Source organism: Mirounga leonina, unplaced genomic scaffold (assembly GCF_011800145.1).
Source record: "Mirounga leonina isolate KUSES-001 unplaced genomic scaffold, KU_Mleo_1.0 Mir_115, whole genome shotgun sequence".
Classification (NCBI taxonomy): Eukaryota; Metazoa; Chordata; class Mammalia; order Carnivora; family Phocidae; genus Mirounga; species Mirounga leonina.
In genome coordinates, this window is record NW_023270268.1 from 9,720,730 (window position 1) to 9,743,215 (window position 22,486).

The window sequence follows — 22,486 nt, forward strand, 5'->3', positions numbered from 1 at the left end:
ATACAGTACCTTCACAGTACCTTTTGCTGCTGTGAAGTTAGATGGTTTGTTCATCAGTGCTCTCCTCTTCTCGAATCTTCCGCAGAATTTATAAACAACATACACACCATTTAAGTAAATACCACTGCAACTCTAATCAAGCTCCCCTGCACTAATGACTTCGATCATGAAATTTCCCCATTTGTTACTTATTTTAGTTGTAGAGATAATACACCTGTGTATAGAGCAATCCAAGGAATTTTAATATTTAATTAATGCTTGCAGCATTGCTTTCTTATTAAACAAAGACATTCGTCTGTGGTGGAGGTCATTTAAGGACATGTCCTAAAAACAGAGTTGTATTTCACTTTTTTAAAAAATGCAGATTCCCAAGTCTAGGGACTTTTTATTTCTTTGCTCCAAAACTGGGCAAAAGCCCATATTCAAACACTCTGTGTGCATGTATGCACATGTTGCTGCTAATGATCCTCAGTGCCCCAAAAGAAATGAATACCTGTGGCTTAGGGATGCTACTGACAGCGCTGGGACACTTAAGCTAAACAATCACAAAGGCATTGAAATGTGTAAATAACACTCACATGGCTAAACCTTACTTCACTTGTTCTTAAAGCCAGTGATGGCCAAGGTGATACTTTATCATTTAACAGACTTATTTTCCATTTTAAGAAATGATGAACATGCAGCTCAGCAGTTTTAAACTGTAAATAACCATGTAACCATATTCAAATTTTCTTCTTTTCACCAAGAAAAAAGCAACAATCTAACCTATGGAAAGTGTATTTCTGAAATAATCATTTATGACGAAAGTATGCTTCATACTGTTATTTTTGTAGAGGGGTGTTTTTCCTATTTTTTTTTTTAATTTTATAAAGGAAAGTACATCATTTGAAAAGTGAAGTTTACTATTCTAGGCACTCAATTAAAATTCTTATCCTACATTTGAAAATTAATCACCACTTCCTTCATTGCAGCAGACCTTGGAAAATCTGGTGCCCCTGACAGCACAGTAATTAACATGTTCACACCAACTGCCAGTCCCCTTTCCTCCACATGAAGTAAGTGAACATACAGGGAAAACATGCCTAAGACATGAATTCTACCTCTGCTAATGGCAAAGCGGGTCATACAGAACACCCCTTTTAAGGAGAACAACTAAGAAAACTAGACACAACTTCCTTAAATCTTCTTTACAATATTAAATACCTAAACAGATGTTAAGGAATTCCCAAGGCACAAGAGAGTGGCAATATTTCAGAAGACTGGCCTTTGCTATTGGCAATACCGGGACTGGGAGACACAGGCAGTCTCGTATACTACTGGGAGGAAAGCAAAATAGTAAACCCTGGGCATTTATCCTTTGATCCCACAATCACTGCTCTGCAAATATGCCCTGAAGATACACCTCCAACAACAAGAAACTGCATACGCATGAAGTTATTTGTTTATAACTGAAAAATATTATATACTACCTAAACATCCCAACACATGAGATGGGTTGAATAACCTACGACCCACATACACACGTGGAGTACTACACGGATCCAATGAAGAAACAGGAAGAGCTCTATGAACTGAAATGGAGTAATTTCCAACATCCATTATGAAATGAAAAAGTAAAGTGCAAAAGAATATATATGTTATCTTTTATATAAGAAAGAAGCAGAAATAAGACATCTGTTCTCCTCACAAAAAAGAAACACTGAAGGAGAAACCAGAAAACAATGAAGCCAGCTACCTGTAAGAGTAGGGAAGGCAAAAGGGATATATGCCCAGGGGAAGGAAATGACACTGTTCTGAATACATCTTTTTCTATAGCTTTGGCTTTTGGAAGCATGTTAATCTTACACATATTCAAAAAATAAAATCAAAAAGCATAGGAAGGGGAAAAGAAAACCTACAATTGAAAGCAAACTGAAAACAAATCAGCTGCATTTCAGATGAGCATGATAACCACACTACAAGGGGAGGAAAGGAACCAATCCCAGTACCTTATGAACACAGCATTGAGTATACAGCCCGAGTCTTGCTTGGGTGACATATGGGAGGCAGAGGAGAGGTAGGAATTCCCTCCCTGATTCCCTGATTTCATTAGGTTTGTTTTTGTATTGTTGAGGGTAAAGCAATTCTGTAATAATTTCAGATGCATTATATAATTAAGCAAATGAGAGAATGTGATGTTGTTGGAAGCCAGAATTTTTACAAAGGAAGAAGGGACACACAAATATGAAATGGGGGAAGGCAAGAAAGAACCATGTGGACAAGGCCTGGATTTGAAGGTATTAATGTGAACTCATGATTTCAAAATACATATGTGTATGTGTGTACATACAAGTATATGCAAGCATGCATATGAGTGTCATGTGTATTCATATGTGTATATACATGTATCCATTTCCTAGCTCTATGTATGCCTTTCCTAGAAGCTAAGACATCCTAGAAAGGAGGAGCACACTTAGGGCCCTAACTAACTAATGACACCTCCCATGAAAAGGAGCCAGGGCTCCTCAGAGAACTGACTGGGAAATGACTGGGCCAGGGCAGGGAAGCTAGAAGCTGAAGCAAGAAGATCTTGTGCCAGAAAGTTTTTTAAAAAATCACTCAAAAAATGATGGGGTATGTCACAAGGACACAGCAGCCAACTTGAAAGGCTTTACACTGGCCAACTCTGGTATAATTTGAGCGCCAAAGTAATTTTAGTAATGAAGCCATTGATAAAAACAGGAATCTGTGGTACATTGAATGATGGCAGACAGAAAGATGTCCACCATCCTTATCCCTGAAACCTGATCATTCCTGGTCTTACACAGCAGAAATGATTTTGTAGACATGATTACATCAAGGATCTTGAGGTCTTTATCCTGGATCAGACAGGTGGGCTGAATGTAATAACAAGATCTCCTTAGAAGAGGGAGAAAGGAGGGTCAGAGTCAGAGAAAGAGATGTGTCGACAAAAGCAAAGGCCAGTGGGGCGCCTGGGTGGCTCAGTTGGGTTAAGTGTCTGACTCTTGGTTTCGGCTCAGGTCATGATCTCAGGGTTGGAGATCGAGCCCCGCGTCAGGCTCTGCACCGGGCCTAGAGCCTGCTTAAGATTCTCTCTAGGAAAAAAAAAAAAAAAAATGCAGAGGTCAGAGAGAGTGCTACACTGCCATCCTTGAAGATGGAAGAAGGAGCCATAAGCCAAGGAATAGAGGCAGCCCCTGGAGGCCGGAAAAGGCAAGGAAAAAGAATTTTCCCTTACTGCTTCCAAAAGGAACACAGGTATGCTGACATCTTGATTTTAACCTTATAGACCCGTTTTGTACTTCAGACCTACAAAACCCTAACATAATAAATCTGTGTTGTTTTAAGCCACTTAAGTTTTGATAATTTGTTACAGAAGCAATAGGAAACTAATACAGAATACAAGTCCATACCAGTGATTAATAGATATGCTAATTCATATTAGTTACTTTGCAAAAAAACAAAAAAATGCTTATATTTGCCAAGCTCTAAATACTTTTTAACTTACCTATGAAAAATATTTTTATATTTATGTAACCTTTTTAATTCAATAAAACATACATAAAGGTATACTAATCCTAGGCTTATGTCTCAGTTAACTTTCACAAGATGAACAGATTCATGTTAACTAGCACCTGGATCAAAACGAGACTTTACCAGACATTACAAAACCCCCTTGTAGTTCCTTCCAGTCACCACCTGCCCCAGGAATAACCACTATCCTAACTTGTAATAGACAAACCTGTTTTTAAATTTAATGCAACTGTACTATGATATTTTGTATTTGCCATCTTTGTCTCATTATTAACATTGTGAGATTTATCCATGTTCTTAATTATAACTATAAATCATTTTCTTTGCTACATAGTACTCCGTCATGGGACTAAACCATAATTTATCTATCAGACTGTTGATAATGGACATTTGGATAGTTTCCTGTTTGGAGTTACGAGCATCCTTCTATATGTATTTTAGTGAACATATGCTCACATTTCTATTGAATGTATATTTAGAGGTGAAATTGCTGACTCATGGTATATACTATATTCAGCTTCAATAGCTACTACCTGTTTTCCAAAATATCTGTACCAATTTACATTCCCACGCTCTATATCCTCACCAACTCTTAATTTAAAAATCTGGTTTAATTAAAGGTAAATTACTTAATATTTATAAGCCTCCAAGGCTTTAGCTTAAAACTTTACAAAAGGGCAGGATTTCACTTTTTAAAAAAAGGGGGGGGGGATTATGACTTAGCTTAGTTTTTTAGTTAAAGAAACTGAAATATATTTTAGGTGACTTAACTATATTATTGCCAGAATTTTCTAATAAAGAATCACCTTTATTTTTCCCTTTGCTATTAGTAAACCACCATGAATGGGAACAAATTCTTTATACAATCCAAATCATTGTGTATTTCTGACTACTCTGTAGCCCACACTATTGATTTCCAACTCTGAGGAACTAAGTGGTCTAAACTCTGGAAAGAATCTGAGTTAAGCAATTGTGCTCATCAAGAATTAAATGCATGTAATCACTTCCATATACTAAAGTACTGATCAGCAGCCTTGAACACAATTTGTGCTAATATTTCAAACAATGTTATGCTCCTTGCAGTGCTGGATCTTCAATTTCATGTATTCCAGTCATGCTCAAGAAGAGATAATTAGACGATTTCCCATGGGTTATAGCATTAGGAAGTTGTTTTTTTTTTTATGAAGCCCATGAGTTGCAATGGTACCTTTCCTATCATAATATGGGCTCTAGTTATTATGATGGCATTTCATGTTTTGTAAATAAACTAATTAAATGCCTACATATATGTAAGTACAGATACTTGTAAATACTGGATCTTAACATATTCTCCATGAGGTTACTGTTCACTGGGATAAAGACTCAATAAGCAACACTGGAGCAAGTACGAGCTCAATGAAAGACTCAGAAATCATTGCTGAGAAAGTGACCATCAGAGTTTCTGGTAATAATGGGTATGATTATTTGGATTAACCCTCTCACTGAAAATAGTGCAAGATGCCAGGTAAAATATAAAAAAAACAAAATCTTAAAAGTATTTGAGATCTGAAAAAGACAGCAGGGGAACTTTCAGACCAATCTCCTGAATGAAAGCCTTAACTAGTGAGTGGAGTAGACCACGTGAGCACAGAGCTGATAGTGCTGCGGAGGTAAGGACCAGGAACACAGGCGCACGCTCCGCGGGAGCCACCAGGGCCAGGCAGAAAGGTGTGAGTCCAGAACCTCCCAGCCTATGCAGTTTTGTATCATCTCCTACCCTGAGCTGGGCACTGAGAAGGGGGTGGGGGATTACACTCTCGGAGTAAGAGAGAAATCATTCTAGTGATATAGTGATCGAGTCACCAAGCCCTCCACACACAATCACACTCCTGGGAACTGCTGAGGAGGCTGCCCTGGGAAGTTAGGATCTCAGACCTATAGTCTATTTTACTTAAAGGTCTGTATTTTACTTAAAGAGAGCTGCTTTTTAAGTTCAGCCTTTAATAAGTTAATATGCATAATGTAAATTTTAGGGTAAGCAGTAAAAAAAGAGGGAGTACCTAAATACTAACATTCTACAGAGAAAAAAATTTTTTTTTAAGATTTTTATTTATTTATTTGACAGAAAGAGACACAGCGAGAGAGGGAACACAAGCAGGGGGAGTGGGAGAGGGAGAAGCAGGCTTCCTGCCGAGCAGGGAGCCCGATGTGGGACTCGATCCCAGGACCCTGGGATCATGACCTGAGCCAAAGGCAGACGCTTAACCGACTGAGCCACCCAGGCGCCCCTACAGAGAAAATTTAATGAAAAAAAAAAAGTAAGTCATTAGGAAGGAAGATAAATTGGAGGTGAGAAAAGAGAAAATATGTATGACAAAGTCTGAAAGAAGATGGTACAATGAAGCCCAATATACTAACAATTACAGTCAATGTAAATGGAGTACATGCTCCATGTTAAATAAAGTTAAATACTGGTCAAATTCGATTTTTTTAAAATGCTATACAATATTTACATGACACAGATCTAAAATATAAGGAAAGAGCTGTTGGAAGGAAAAAAATGAAAGAGCTGTATCAGCAAATATAAAGCAAAAGAAAGTATGTGTGATTATATTAAACGAGACAGAAGAGGCCTTAAGGCAAAAAGCATAACTGGAAATCAAGGTCACTTCACAATGAAACAAAGGTAATTTCATAAAATGACACAAGAATTTTAAATTTTCATGCACCTAATAACATGGCCTCAAAATACCTAAAATAAAAACAATTACATAAGGAGAAATAAATTCATAATGGCCTTAAAGGAGACTTATACACACCTCTCTCAGTAAGTTATAGAAAAATGACACAGAAGTCAAAATCAAAATCACAGAAATACCTTGACGGGCATTTCATAAACAAATATTCTCGAACAGCCAATAAACATTTGAAAAATAATTCAGCCTCATTAGTAGTCTTGATCCTACCATTTAAAACTATGGTGAAATATCACTATATATTCATTCATGAAAAGCCTGAAATAACAGGAGTTGAGAAGGATGTGGGGATCAGGTACTGCACTGCTGGTGTGAATATAAACTAATACCACCTCTTGGAAAACACTATGGCATTTTCTAGACAAAATGAGTTTTTAAATATTCTATAACCACTAATTCCATTCCTAAGTATGTATCCTAGAAATACTGCATGCTTACGTGGTGCCAAATACAAAAACAAGAATCTCCACAGCAATATTTTGTAAATGTCAAAAGCCAGAAAGAGCCTAACATCTACCAAGAAAAAAATAAGTAAATTGTGATATCTGCATAGACTCAGATTTCAACACTGGGATACAATACACTGATGAAAAATTAAACCATAAAGATACTTAACAACACAGATATTCTACAAACACTGAGCAGAAAAAGCGAGTCACAAATGAACACATAATATTGATACAAAGTACAAAAGCAGACAAAACCAATCTATATTGTTTAGGAATGCATACACAGGCCTACAAAGGAATACATGGGAATGATTACTATGAAAGTCAGAATAGTGGCCCCTCTCTTGGGAGGAAAGGAATCATGACGGAGGGGAATTCAGGGCTATGGTCATGGTTTTTTAACCAAGTGGCAATTTCTCAAGCACTGGCTTTGCAACTATTTGTTAAACCACACACGTTTTAAGGCACTTTTAAAGAGGAGAAGAAGAAGAAAACAATCATAAATTGGTAGAAATTTTCTACCCTTAGAAAATAATTATTCCCTCTCTCTTGAAACATGTGTCCTCAGAGTCCCCAGATGCCATGTAAGAAATCAGGCCACCCTGAAGTCACTCTGCTGGAGAGACCACATAGAGGATGGAGAGAGTGCCTGAAGAGTCCCAGCTGGAGGCAGACATGTGAGTGCATGAGTCCTCAGATGATTCCAGTCCCAGGCACCACTGACTACAAGAACTTGAAAGACCCCAAGTTAGAACTGCCTTACTGAGTTCAGTCAACCCCTAGAACCACTAGAGAAAATAGGAAAATGATAACTAGGGTACTCATCCTACCTGGCTTCTCTTCTTGAGGCTTTCTGTGAGTGAGAATGAAATCACATAGCCTCTCCTCCCTCCTCTAAAGTCAGCGCTCAACCCACCTAAGGATGGCTCTAAGGCAGAGCCTCTGAAATGTGTGCAATTTCACTGCCCAGAAGACATCTGGCAATTTGTAAAGACCTTTCTGTTTGTCACTGAAGGGGGAAGGAGTAGGTGCTACCCACATCTAGTGGGTAGAGGCCAGGGACACTGCTAAACATCCTACAATGCCCAGGAGAGCCACCACAAGGAACAGTCCATCCCCAAATGCCCATAGTGCCAAGACTGAGAAACTCTGCTCTAAGAGTTTATGTGGTTGGGTACAACAAATAACCAGCAAAGAAGCAAGAAGAAGCAAGCTGGGGGTAAGGTGTGGACCAGAAGGGAAACAGACTAATGAGCATAGGCAATCCCAAAGAAGTCAACAAGGAGGGAAGACACTTCTTATGTTCATCTTATCGGGGGGGGGGGGCAGCTTTTCTGAATGGTTATTTCATGTGAGGAACATACATGAACCAAACATATGTAAATTAATCTTTTTACATACAGAATTACCAAGTAAACAAAAAAATCTTTCTCACAAGCTGTCGGAACTGACCGTAGAGCAATAGTCTTTCAACAAAATAGGATACTGTATTATTGCTTCAAAAGCCGACAACGTGATCTTGATAAATTCTTCTGATGCCATCAGTCCTAGGGATATAGTTAATTATTACAGGTGTTGATTTTCATGTGCAAAATCATGATATCAAAGTATCTCAAACAAAGACGTAAACTGTCCCATGGTCTACTCACCTATAGCTCCATCTATGTTCGTTTCTCCTGAGTCTACAGATTTAATATGACTCTGTAAAATATAAAAATTAGTAAGTGAAGATTTCAAAATAACTCTGAAAGAAAATATAGATAATGTTTTCCCCAAAACAGCACCTATCCTTCTTACTGAAATAATTCCTGGAAGGTATTACATACCATATACAATTTATTAAACTCTATAATCGTAGTCTTAAAATATGATCATATGAAATAATATATATATATATTATAAACCATAGTCATTTTTAAACATACAGATCACTATCCATGATATTTAATGTTGGAATAAATTCAATAGAAATAAAAGCACAGAAAGATCAACCTATAAAAGTGAGGAAAATCCAATTAATACATAACCATTTCCAATATGCTACACTTACTCACTCGCTACCTTGGATGTTAGTAATCAGGTGAAACAATCCTCTCAAAGGAAGGTCAAGCCTTATCTACCCTGAGTGCACATTGCATCGAGATGCAGTAGTTCAAGGACTGCCTTCAAAGTTCACCACTGTTGTTAGTCCCTCTTATATATGTCCTACCCCAACCCCAAACCCAGCCCCATCCGTGCAGGATGACCCCCAACTCTGTTCTAGAGGCAGGCCTACGCAGCTCGGCTATGAGCTCCCTGCATGAGTTTCCCAGTCCCCAGCTGAACGCACCACACAGAAGAGGTACTCTGTGAACACGATCTGAATGAAACAGTAATAATAAGCAGCGTGGCCATGTTGGTGATGTGCGGAAACACTGCAACAGAGTTCTGGCCCCCAGCTCATAAAAGAATACATATATAATATTTTATATATAATAACAAATAGCAAATAGAGTATAAAATTACCCTGGAATAGAAAAAAACAAATAAGCAATCAGTCTGGAGGGAAAATGAGTCTACTTGGTCCAATGGTTCTTCTCAAAATACTTGGTAAAGTTATTCACTAAAATACTAAAGTACAGTAACAACTATATATAACAATATAAAAGAACATATGTGTAGGCTTTTGTGCTATAAAAAAATAAAGAAAAATAAAGAAAATCCTTAAACTCATATTTGAGTTAAGAACTAAGACATTCCAGGGGCACCTAGGTCAGTCAGTCAGTTGAGCATCCAACTCTTGATCTCAGGGTTGTGAGTTCAAGCCCTACGCTGGGCTCCATGCTATACTTAAAAAAAAAAAAAAAAAAAAGAACTAAGACATTCCCAATTCTTTGCATGAGCTTCCTCACCCCATGTCATGTTTTTGGAGATAACCACTGTCATGAATTTATCATTTCCTTGGCATTTTTTAATAATTTTACTAGACTTGTGTCCCTAAATTGTATACTGTTTGTGTATTTTTGAACTTCACTGAAATGGTATCAAACTGTACACAGTTTATACAAATAGGACAGTATATAGCCATTAAAATGTGGGGAAAAAAGAAATTTTTAAAGTTATGGGAAAATACTTATGAGTCAAAATTAAAGAGAAAAAAAACTGGGGTGGCTGGGTGGCTCAGTCAGTTAAGCATCTGACCCGGTTCTGGCTCAGGTCATGATCTCAGGGTTTTGAGATCAAGCCCGGCATGGGGCTTCCCACACTCAGCAGGGAGTTTACTTCCCCTCTCCCTCTGCCCCTCCCCCTGCTTGCTCTCTCTCTCACTCTAATAAAATAAAATCTTTTAAAAAGTTAAATAGAAAAAAGAATACAAATCTATATACACACAGCATAATCTCAACCACATGTATCAGTGTAGGTCATATACATATATGTTACACATACAGTTTTCTACACACAGATGCATATATATGAATTGAAAACACTCTAAGTAAATAACAATATGTTAACAATAGGGTTGTTTCTGAGAGTGGTGAAGTTATGGGTGCTTTCTCCTTCAAATCTCACTATAATTTTCTACATTTTCTTGAATAAGCATATATTTTATAATTTAAATAAGCACAAATTGCCTTTAAGACAAAATCTCAAAGACATATGCTCTTTGAAAGCTGAACATATGAGACACTTTAAATTTTTTTCAGTCTATGACTACAAAAACAAAAAAAGATTAAAAAAGAGGGGTGCCTGGGTGGCTCAGATGGTTAAGCGTCTGCCTTCAGCTCAGGTCATGATCCCAGGGTCCTGGGATCGAGTCCCGCGTCGGGCTCCTGGCTCGGCGGGGAGTCTGCTTCTCCCTCTCTCTCTGCCTCTCCCACTGCTCATGCTCTCTCTGTATCTCTGTGTCTCAAATGAATAAATAAAATCTTTAAAAAAAAAAAAAAAGATTAAAAAAGAAATAACCATAATAAATAATAAAATAAAATTTTAAAAAGGTAAGGTAAGCCTGTCATGCTAATTTGGCTGTAATAGTTTCACAAAATTCCAAACTGGGCACATAACTTTTGCTGAGTACATACGGATTTGATGTTGAATAAAATATTCAAAGAAAGATGTCTTTTGACTTAAATAAATCTATTTAAAGATCTGCGGATCACAAGGTAAAGAAAGAAGGCACAGCACAGTATTTATACTATCATCTCTCCTGTGTATATATTTTTAAATATAGGTCATACACAAACACAGATGAGGACAAAAATTCTGGAGGAAGAAATCAAAGGAAAGCACTAACAGAGGTGCTGGCCTGGGAGGTGGGCTTTCACGCTTCATTTTCTGCCCTTCTGCACTGTTGGAATTTTCTAGCCATATATGTGTACTAATTTTTTTTCTTTTTGGGGGGTGCCTGGGTGGCTCAGTCATTAAGCATCTGCCTTCGGCTCGGGTCATGATCCCAAGGTCCTGGGATCGAGCCCCACTTCGGGCTCCCTGCTCAGCGGGAAGCCTGCTTCTCCCTCTCCCACCCACCCCCCACCCCCCACCCCCCGCTTGTGTTCCCTCTCTTGCTGTGTCTCTCTCCAATAAATAAATAAAATCTTTAAAAAAAATTTTTTTCTTTTTTAATGTCATGAAGGATTATCTAGATAGTGAAATTATGGGCTTCTTTTAACTTATTTTCTTCCTTATACTTCCTGTTTAATTAAAAAAAAATCCCTCCTGAATGTTTCATTGATTTACCAATTTTAATGTCTTTTGATACATTTCTTCTTCTAGTAAGCATGAAGGTATATAAATTAGGAAAATAAGCTAGATGCACCAGTGCGCAGAGAGAGGGCTCACTTGAGATAAGCAGTCATGAATTTAAAGTGAGACCAGTTACAAAAAAATAAAGAAAAAGAAAAAAAAATTAAGTGAGCCCAGTTATTTCATTGAGTTTTTCTCTAGCCATATTTAGCCCCTCAAAGCAGGAGGTAGAAAATTACATTGGGCCAGAATTAGGGTTTGCCAGAGGACGACACTGGAGGAAGAAAGCAAAGGGAGTTACAGGTTTGTGTAAGGCAATAACAGGGGCTGAACAAGGGACTCAAAGCTGAGTGAAGAGAAAAGTGAAGTCGTTGGCCCTTGAGAGGGCAGGATGGTGAGCGGAAAGTGCTAAGACCAATTTAAGTCCAGAGGAATCGAAGGGCTGCTGGACATGGGGAGCAGAGGAAGTGAGGTGAAGATCAATGGTGGTGGCCAGACAGCAAGGCGCTGGAAAGGTCATGGGTGCAGACAGCTGAGAGAGGGAAGACAAGCTCCTGAGGGAAGAGGTGCTGGAGAGGCTGAGAGGTCAAGGTGTTGGAAGGATGGTCCATAGTGAAGTCTGGCTTTCCAAGAACGTGGACAGATGCAGCACGGAGACGTTAGCAGTGAGCTCAGTGCTGGAAGATTCCGAGGAATGAGGGGCAATGATCCAGGAATCTGTATGAGCACGGCACAGGGCGTAACACAGGCCACCTTCTGACGGCACAATCTTCAAAGCTGGGAGTTTTAGCAGAGAAGCAGAAAGGAGGGACACCTGCCCCACAGCCAGGCTCCCTGGGTGGAGGAGTAGGGGGCAGAAAATGGCACCATCTAGAAGGAAAAGCTGCACCTCCAGGGCAGACTGGTGCTCTGCAATATCATTCAGTACTTCAAAGAAGCTGGGAATGAGCTCCTGCAGCAAACTATGTATATGATTTAACTCATGGTTCATAAAAAGCGGGGGGGGGGGGGACCTCATAATAGGAACACCTGTGTGGCAGTGAACAAGTACATAGTATCATATTTTTAAAAATGTAAGATACACTCTCTCTGTTGTATCTACTGCAACTGAAGTCAACACTTTAAAAATCCGCAGAAGGCAGGGAGTAGGTCTCTTTTCAAATAATTATCTCAATACCCAGGATAAGTAAAGATTTACTAATAATGGAAATTATAATTATACTTTTGTATAAAAATTTATCAGAATCATTTTAGCATTTCTTGTATTTGAAAATTAGAATTGTGAGGTCTTTTTTTTTTGTAGAAAACTGTAGCCACCACACTGCCATTATTGCACTTTTATAAACTAACGAGGCCAGGACTTCAGAAGAAAACCACAACAAAATCCTTTTCCTCAGCTCATTAATCAAGAGCATTTTCAAAAGGACGCAAGAAACACAGTGAACATTAGGTTAATACACATCATGAGTTCCTGAGCGTATTTCCTTAATGTCACTGCTTCCTATTTCCCAGCCCAATTCAATGGAGGCCCCACAGAACTATGGTATTCACCACAGGATTTCCCCATAGCACTTCCCCAGAGGCTCACACTATCCCTAGATACTTTTTTTTTTTTTAAACCGGAGAGAGAGGTGGGTATGATGACACACTGCTTCTGTTAATCAGAAGGGAAAATAGCAATTATCAGCTATGTAGTCCTCTTTTGCCTGGACCCTTTCAAAGCTTAATAATGGTTTAAAGGTGCCCCGCTAAAGTGTTTCCAAATACTCGCCTCTTTAAAACATAAGACGACGAAAACTTCATTTCAGTTGGGAAAAATATGTTTACAAAATGTTAATTCCTATACTCATGTGTCCATATGTAAGAAGTATCCCGAATTTTTCTACCAAAAAAATAAAAGAGGTCTATGGGTCAAATAGGCAAACCATGCCCGGTGCCAGCATGAGGAGTGAGACCAACAGGAAGCACACAATTCCACTGCCCCCTCCAGCCCGGCTCCTTCAGGACCCTTCTCACGAATGGCCACCGCACCAGCCTGACTGCTGTCTCCATAACTGTGGAAGGCAGCTCAGCAGCTCCTGGAGAGCTGCTTTACAGGAAGCCCAAAAGCTCTGGACAGCAACTTGCTGCCACTGGATACAGCTACTAAAGATGAACCACACTGGAATACCTCAAATTAAGGCACATTAAGCTATTCTACCAGATATATTTCAAAAAATACGAAAAAGAGTATTTATCTCCAGATAGAACAATAAGGCTTTCAAAACACAGCACCAAATACATACACAAGAATGACCTGCCCCCTCAGGCCACCAGGACAGAAGGTGTCCTGTGCTCTGGACAGTTTCTACAGGACTGCTCTACAGAACACATACAGCTGTGCAGCCCCCTTCTCTCCTCACAACAAACCAAAACAAAACCAACAGACAAAACCTCTCAAATAAGTTCAGGAAACCCTTGCCAAAGCAAAATTTAAAAGAATTATTTCAGAGGCTTTAATATGATCATCTGTACTGTGAATTTCTATGAAGCTGGAGGATGTTGGATGAGTTGACTTCGCCTGGTGGCATCAGTAGGGCACTGTGACTTCAAAAACACCTTTGGCACCTTCTAGATAGATTATGAATCAATTCACAGAAGTAACAACCCTCAACAGTTCATAATATATGCATAAGAACTCTGTAGATAACTAAATCCAAGTCCTTCGTTTTAGTCAATACCTCTTTCCCTTTACTAGTTTTTCATCAAAGCCATCAACACTGAGTATAAGAACAATGAACACACACAGCTAAGGCAAATAACAGATGTGATGAGGAAAATAATGAAAAAATTCTGGGATTGGCCATGATCCAAACTAGGAAAACAGCCTGAAGAAAGCCCAAAGATCTTTTCCATTTTATTTGCCTAAACTCCCTCTACCTGAGTGGCATTATCTAAGGAAAAAAATTGCTAAAGATTTTCCAATATCCTAATTATCTCTCAACCAGGCAAGTTATTTTCCATTCCCTAAAAGGGTCTATATTAAGAAGACCCTACAGACTACCTCCCAACCCACAGAGTTCACCCATTCTTGTCCATAAAGACTTTTAGTTGAGACATTTGCTGGTTCCTTGAAAACTTAAACTGTACTCAGTTAATATAGGCAGAGAAAAGTACTCCACAGGAGAAAAAAAAAACAAGGGAACAAACAAGGACAATTATCTGCATCCCCAATAAACACTGTGCCAAAAGATTCCAAGATGGCTACAGGGAAAAACTACCATTTCCAGACAACAACAGTTCAATGCAGTGCGATTAGAGAATTCGGTCATGCCAAAATGCCAAAATGATACCTATATAGTACTTAAAAACAGATTAAAAAGCAAATTAAAGAAGGTAGCAAGTGAAAATTCTAATAATCTGCAAATCCATGAATGCACAAAAACAAAATTACATACTCTGCAGAATTTGGGATTCAAGGCACTTAGGATGATAAAGATTTGAAATTAGGTACAAAAGGACCCTAATTGCATTGCTTGAACACACTTCTTAAAAAATCAGTGACCTCCACTCAACATTTGTACTTCAAAACTTCACATTTTACTCTATGATGAACCTTCTAGAAAACTATACTCTCACCTGTGGAGGACAGTCATTTTTTTTTGTATACCAAACTTACGATAACATGGAGATATTTACTACGTTTTAACTAGAAACCTCTATGTCCTTTTGAAAAATCTCAGTTGAGTGTTTGTTATTAATATCAAAGTAAGACTGGAGATGCCATGTGACAAATGTCCCAGCTTCCTCTTTATGTAGCTCCCCATTTTATCAACGATAGATATTATAACTATTCCAGGCTAGAAAAAAAGATAACAGAATTCATGAGCCACAACCTGAACAAAACGACGATTTTTTGCAAGCAAAAATGAAGTGAAAGGACAATGATTTGCTTTTCATTTTTACTCATCTCCTCAAAATTAAAGAAAAAGTTAAATTGAGCTTAACTTAGAGAAATGCCACCATAAAAAGAGACACTGCATGTAACTGGACAACATAAGCTAAAGTAAATAATGAAGATAATATAGTCACAGCATTCCATTCTCACCAGGTTGATCATTTTAAATTTTTTCATGACGTTTAATACCAAAATCTATGAAAGTGTTTTCTGTGGACTTATTTACCCTACTTGGGCAGTATCTGAACAAAATACATCAGGAGAGAATGTATTTTTCTCCAAATGTCAAATTTTATTACAGTCAACAGATAAAAATATAAAAAGGTCACATTCCTAGAGACAAATAAATACCACAAAGATTTATTTATTTTTTTATTTATTTTTTTTAAACGATAGTTCTTTTTTTTTTTTTTTAAGATTTTATTTATTTATTTGACAGAGAAAGACACAGCGAGAGAGGGAACACAAACAGGGAGTGGGAGAGGGAGAAGCAGACTCCCTGCCGAGCAGAGAGCCCGATGCGGGACTCGATCCCAGGACTCCAGGATCATGACCTGAGCCGAAGGCAGTCGCTTAACCAACTGAGCCACCCAGGCGCCCGGCCACAAAGATTTTAATATTACTTCATTCTGACACCAAATTCCACAGACAGTAGAGACAGCCACATTTTTATTAGGAACGTGAAAAATTCAGTGTTACTCACAAGTATAGTTCCATAACTGAAAAGGAATTCTTCTGTTACAACTTGAGGTCGAAATACCTGTGTGATGAGAGTTTCCACAGATTAAATCCTGAAAGCCACGTATGAGAAAACAGAAAGAAAATGTTTTGTCTGAATTGATGTCTCTAAGATTCGGTTTACCAAGAAGGGAGTCACCTTTACATTATTGTTTTGCTAATAAGATAGTACCTGAGAAGTTACCAGGTGAAGCACTATAGGCATCAGGGGTAGACACATTTTCAGCTGCTTCGCTTGGACTGTTGATGGGTGCTTACGACCAGAAACATTGGCCAAGGCGTTAAGAATGTCACCTGCAAAGCACATCCCAGAGCACACACGACAGTTACAGACCACAAATACTTAGGGACCACTAGTCACTGCTTGAACACTCATGGGGCTGCTGCAGTAATTACTCTCCAAATAAAAGAAGAGGGTAGGGGCTGTGTTATTTTATTCAGAAATACTGAGATTATACTAGAAAGCGGTGGCCTCTGGGGACAGAATGGATATAAGCTTGATCTTTCGTCTAGCAATTTTAAATAGAGTTTATAGTAATGGTTTTCGATATGATTATTCTTCCTTTTTCTTTTCTTTCTTTCTTTTTTCTTTTCTTTTTTTTTTTTTTTTTTTTATTTTGGTCTTTTCCAATTTTTAACCACAAGCCCTTTTCACACTTCTGTAAACAGGAAAATGTTATTTAAAAAATTAAAAGTGAGTGGCTCAGTCAGTTAAGCATCCAACTCTCGATTTCAGCTCAGGTCTTGATCTCAGGGTCATGAGTTCAAGACCCACGTTGGGCTCCACGCCCAGCCTACTTAAAAAATATATAAGTGAACAGATTACAGATTGCAATTTTTAAATAATAGGATGGAAGAAAAAAAAGATCAATTCCTAAAACTTCCCATTAGATGATAAGTCCAGTCATAAATAAAACTTGTGCTGTGGACATCTGAATCTTAGCAGCACATCCTAAAACAAGATGAGTCTGGCACTAAGAAATTCAGCTACCAATTGACCAGACTGTAGTCTGCAGGTTGAAATTTTACAAAAGGTTACAATCCAAAAAGAAATTTGAAATGTTCTATTTTCAGTCATTAACAGGCAAAAAAAACCTCTGCAAGTATTAGTAAGGAGCAAAAAGATACTGTCAATCAGCCATGAAGATATTTTCATTATTCTGATTTAATACTCTAACATTCTAAGTATACTTTACCATAAGAGATTGGATCAAATTTAACATTTTAAACCTTTCTGGTTTATAGCTACACCTGCTGGAAAAGCATGGAAAGGGATTTAAACAAAATGTACGCATTCCTTAGATTATTTTAGTTTCTCCAAATAACAATGAAATAAGAGATTAGCTGGAATAGACATCTTTTACAAATCATTATTAGATATTTGTATTTAAATTTTTCAAACTCAAGAAATTTCTGAACTTTGAACTTCAATATCAAAATTCTTTAATATCTAAATGCTAATACCCATGCATTTTTAAATTCTTTTAACAGTAAATAAATGTGTGGCTATAACCTGAAGGAAAATTTTTCTTCTTCAGAATTAGGCAGAGAAAAATCTTGGGAAAGTCACCTAAAATATAAAGCCTAAGTTCAATTTTAAGCTCTTAAGGTGCTTTCCTTGTGTTTATTTTCCAAAATTGCCCGTTCACCACAGATAACACCTCAGTGTGACCTTTAGCCTGCTCGTTGCCTCAGTCATATCACTGACGCAAAATAACTGTAAAAACAGATAAAGCAAATCTTGAATTGAAATCTTGAAACTACACAATCAAGAAAAGGTGTAACCGTGCTCGCCTGTGATAAGCAAGAGGCGAGAATAAAAGAGGCGAAGCCTAAAAGCCCAGGCACAGAAAGGCAATCAGCAAGGGGCGTATGGATGAGCTTCCAATTTACCCAGGATCCGTGGCAGTTCCTGCACGATATGACGGATGAGAAGGTCCAGGCATTTGGACAGGTATTCATTGCTGCTTTGCTGCTCCTTGCCTGGAGTGGTCTTTCTGCTGTCTCTCTCGATGTACATCACCAGTCTACATACAGGAAAGTGCAAAAGATTACCTCTCATGATAAAACAGTTGATAGCATCTGTCTGAAAATGCCGCCAAGGCAAGTGTTTCCAGGGGGCACAGTCCCAATCATGCTGACATTTGGATTTGTAGCAATTTGTCAGGCACAGTCTAGTTTTGCCTTAGAAAAATCTAAATGTTTATGCAGTAAGAAAATAAGGCAACTTTGAATGTATCTGCCAATGTATTACAAAATAATGCCCTGATTTCATTTGGCCTTGGCTCATGAAAAGAAACCACATTCTTTAGATGACAGATGAAAGGCAGAAAAAGGCATCTGGGCAGAAGAGTGCTCTTGGAGTTTCAAAGATTCAAAGTAGAACCACAAATTGTCTGCACTTCTGTTGGTCATCGGTACTAAACTTGCTTGGAACCTCAGGCAAGTCACATGAATTCCGGCTCCTTCAGTAAATTGTGTACATAAATCCAAAGAAAAAGTTTCATTTCAGCACTGGGCGATACAGGTAGCAGACACTATATCAAAACATCTGGATTTCACATGTCCCTTTGTCCCCTAGTTTTATGATCTCTGCCCTTTAACGAACATATGACTTCTTTAACCCACTGACATTCAGTACATCAATCTCTGACCAACTGTGCCCAGCCCAGACCCAAGGAACATACTGACCATCACTCCAGATACTGAGAGTGTGGTTGAAAACTTTTAGGCTCACATTTCATCCCCTTTGCTGAACCCACCAGGCACCTTCCCAAATGCCCATTTCTCTTGATCCTTTTTTTTTTTTTAAGATTTTATTTATTTATTTGAGAGAGAGAGAATGAGAGAGAGAGCATGAGGGGGGAGGGTCAGAGGGAGAAGCAGACTCCCCACCGAGCAGGGAGCCCGATGTGGGACTCGATCCCGGGACTCCAGGATCATGACCCGAGCCAAAGGCAGTCGATTAACCAACTGAGCCACCCAGGCACCCTTCTCTTGATTCTTGAAAGGGCAGTGAGTTCACTGATTCCATCACATGAAAGCCCCTTTATATCTCCCATGCCATCATTCCTCATCATTCCTCTTCTCAGCTCCCTTGTTCTCACTCATATCACCCAACTTCTACTTCCCAGAGGGAACTTCGAACCAACTCCTACTGTCAGTGGGAAAGAGGTGGTTTTGTACATAACACAGATATACATAAAGTATACTGAAATCATAATGCTTAGCATTCATGTGGCTCTCTTCATAGATCTGGTCATGCTTTTTGCGGTTTTTGCTTACTATTACTTGGAGCTCTACATTAACACATGCGGACAACACCGAATCAAAAGTCTGTTTCCATCAGCCAGTTAGTATCCTTTGTTTGAGTCACTGATTACAGCACTGGCCACACTCTAACAAATACATGGCATTCGTCAAAATGCAGGGAAAATACTCATGAATCAGCAGAAATGTATCAATACTACTTAAAGAATTCACAGGACAAAACTTCTTGATGATGAGTAAACCACAGAAATAAGACCCTGAGATTTCATGATAAGTGGAATCTAAGAGCTTCAGGAGATGTGATACAATGCGTGGGGGCAGCCTGCTCTGCCAGCCAGCCTGGACTCCCAGAACATGCAGCACCACACACCATCATTATGGCCAGGAGCTTCTGAGACAAGAGCAGCAACTTCAAGAACCTCTTGATTAGTTGGCACTAGTCCCTCAGCCCAATCCAAGGAGCAGGACCTGAAAATACCAAGGACGGGGAAACTTAACCTTTTCTGCTCCCCAAGAGGGGTTGCCTGACATCTCCTTGCCCAGCCCCACCATCTGCCCAACGGCTTTTCCAAAGTGAAAGAATATGGCGTCTCCTTCAAGATGAGTATTTCAAACACACCTTCTAACCATAATCTGCTCTTGATCCTACTTGCCCGTTCTTTCACTGTGACCGTTCCTCAACTTCGGGAAACCTTCTTCTCCTAATTGAATCCATGACATTTTCTCCCAATCCATCATCCTTCTCTCTTCTTCACTTACTTCCTGATTCGATTATATCCCATCATCCATCATTTCGATGCCCTTTTGTCCCCTGTCTTTTCTTTGTGCCCATCTAGCCAAATGAACTCTTTGGCTAGGTCTGCTTTCTGGATGCCTGCAGAGAAGGCTGCTGCAGCTAAACTCCACCATAAATGCGTGGCACCAGTACTGAACGGCCCAGAGCAGTAGCAGCAATCTGACTGTCCTGGTCAATGTACGTCCAGTCTATTTTCAAATTTTTCTTCTCTTCAAACCCCCAAGGGTCTACCCTCTCATGAGACTGTGAGTGATTTTGCCTCCTGTTGTACAGAGAAAATAGAAAGCATCATGAAGGAACTCTCCTCCCTAATTCTCGACATGGACACCTACTGTGCATCCCATCCTAGCTGCCTTTCCTCCCATCACAACAGTGGACCTCTCTCTCCTTTGCTCTGTGCTTTAGATCTCATTCTCTCCCACCTTCTCAGAACCTTAAAACTGCCAATTACTCATTTTCCCTTTTATATATTTACTTCCTCCCACTTAACAAAATAATTTTCATGTTCTTCTAGCGACTTCTTCATTGCCTCTCTAGGCCCCTTCAAATCTCTTAAAAGAGAAATCTATACCTAGCACCTCCACAGTTCCTCCTACATGTTCCTCAACCCTCCCCAGTCTGACTCACGCTCATCACTCACTTGAAGGTCACTGACAATCTCCATGCCATCAAACCCAGCGGGCACCTGTCAGCAGCGTTCAGCACTGTTGCCACCTCTTCTTGCTCCTCTATATATCATGACACCATACATTCCTAGTTTTCTTCTCCAGTTTCTTTAGTTGGTCCTTCTCTGTGTCTTTTGTTGACTCATGCTCCTAAATGCTCAAGTTTATCAAGACTCAGTTCTAGATCCACTGCTCTTTTCTTACTACCATTTGACCCAGGTGATCTCATCCCCACCAATGATTTGACTTCCACTATGTACAGAGATGTTTTCCAATTACATAGCTGCAGCCCAAACCTGGTCTCTAAGCTACAGATCTACATATTCCACTGCTAATTTGACTTCTGTTTTTGTTTGTCTCAAAGCACTTCAAAATCTACATATCCCAGATAAACATGATTATCATCCCAACAAACCTGGTGGTCTTTCAGAATATAATGTCCCATTGTAAGGCATCACTCTCTACCCTATTAATACAGGCCAGAAACCTAAGAGTCATCCTTATCACCTCCCTTTCTCTTACTTCCCATACCATGTCAATCATTAAATGCTCCCCAAACCCTTACACTTTTCCACTCCCAATCAAGTGCAAGCTTCCATACTGCCTTCTCCCGGGCAACTACAACAGCCTCCTAGCTAGTGTATGTCTTTCTACTCTGTCATTTTCACCCTTACACACCATACATCTTTGTGGATCTTGTCCATCAAGTTGCTCCTGTTCTTAAAACCTTTCAAGGGAATCCCACTGTCCTGAAGTTCTTAAAACTCCCTATCATGAACTTTAAGGCCTACAGTGTCTGGCCCCCAACTGCATCTCCAGCTTTGGCTTGCTTGCTTCCCTCCGGTTACACTGTTCTTCCAGCCCCTCTCACCTTCCCCAGCAATAAGGTATTGCCTCTCTGCCTACCTGGCTCTTCTCTTCTCTCCTGGCCAGTGAGATTTTATAATGTATTTTTATACATTTTATAATGTATTTTTATACATTTTATAATGTATTTTTGATTATCTGATAATGTTTGGCATCCCAGGAAATTTAAAAATACCGTAGGGCAAGAACTATATCTGATTTTCCTCACCACATCTTTCCACTTATGAGCACAGTTCCTGGCATGAAATAAGTGCCCGATAAATATTAGCTGACTAGATACATATTGCTGTTGAAACTGCCCTAAGACTTTACCTAGTTCTCTGAAGCAATTCCTTGGTCCTTACCTTTCCCAAGGCCTTTTTCTTAATTCTACTGTTTGATGTATTTGGCATTATATTGCTGGGGAAGGAAGGAAGGAAGGAAGGAAGGAACGAACGAACGAACGAACGAAGGAAATTTTTAAGAAAAGCTTTTTCTAAGGAAGAGATACCATAAGTAAAATCAAAAGACAAATGAGGGGAAAATATTTCCCCATTTGGTTCTTCAAGGGATGAATGGTTAAAGAAAATGTGGTATACAAATACAGTGGAATATTATGCAGCATGAGAAAGAAGGAAATCCTGCCATTTGAGACAACATGGATGGATTTTGAGGGCACTGTGCTAAGTGAAATAAGCCAGACAGAGAAGACAAATACTTCATGGTAGCATTTCTATGTGGAATCTAAAAAAGGAAGGAAGGAAGGAAGGAAGGAAGGAAGGAAGGAAGGAAGGAAG

General features: G+C 39.0%; 1 protein-coding gene across 1 annotated transcript in view; it reads right to left on the bottom strand.

The window, feature by feature from the left end:
- The window catches only part of ULK4 (unc-51 like kinase 4), a 580,245-nt gene that overhangs the window by 368,119 nt on the left and 189,640 nt on the right, over positions 1-22,486 (bottom strand). The window contains exons 23-27 of the mRNA XM_034992636.1: positions 18,006-18,139; positions 16,285-16,406; positions 16,078-16,134; positions 8,368-8,419; positions 8,171-8,265 (exon numbers count right to left, since the gene is read on the bottom strand). Of these exons, the coding sequence (XP_034848527.1) occupies positions 8,171-8,265; positions 8,368-8,419; positions 16,078-16,134; positions 16,285-16,406; positions 18,006-18,139 (460 nt within the window). The remainder of the gene's footprint in view (positions 1-8,170; positions 8,266-8,367; positions 8,420-16,077; positions 16,135-16,284; positions 16,407-18,005; positions 18,140-22,486) is intronic.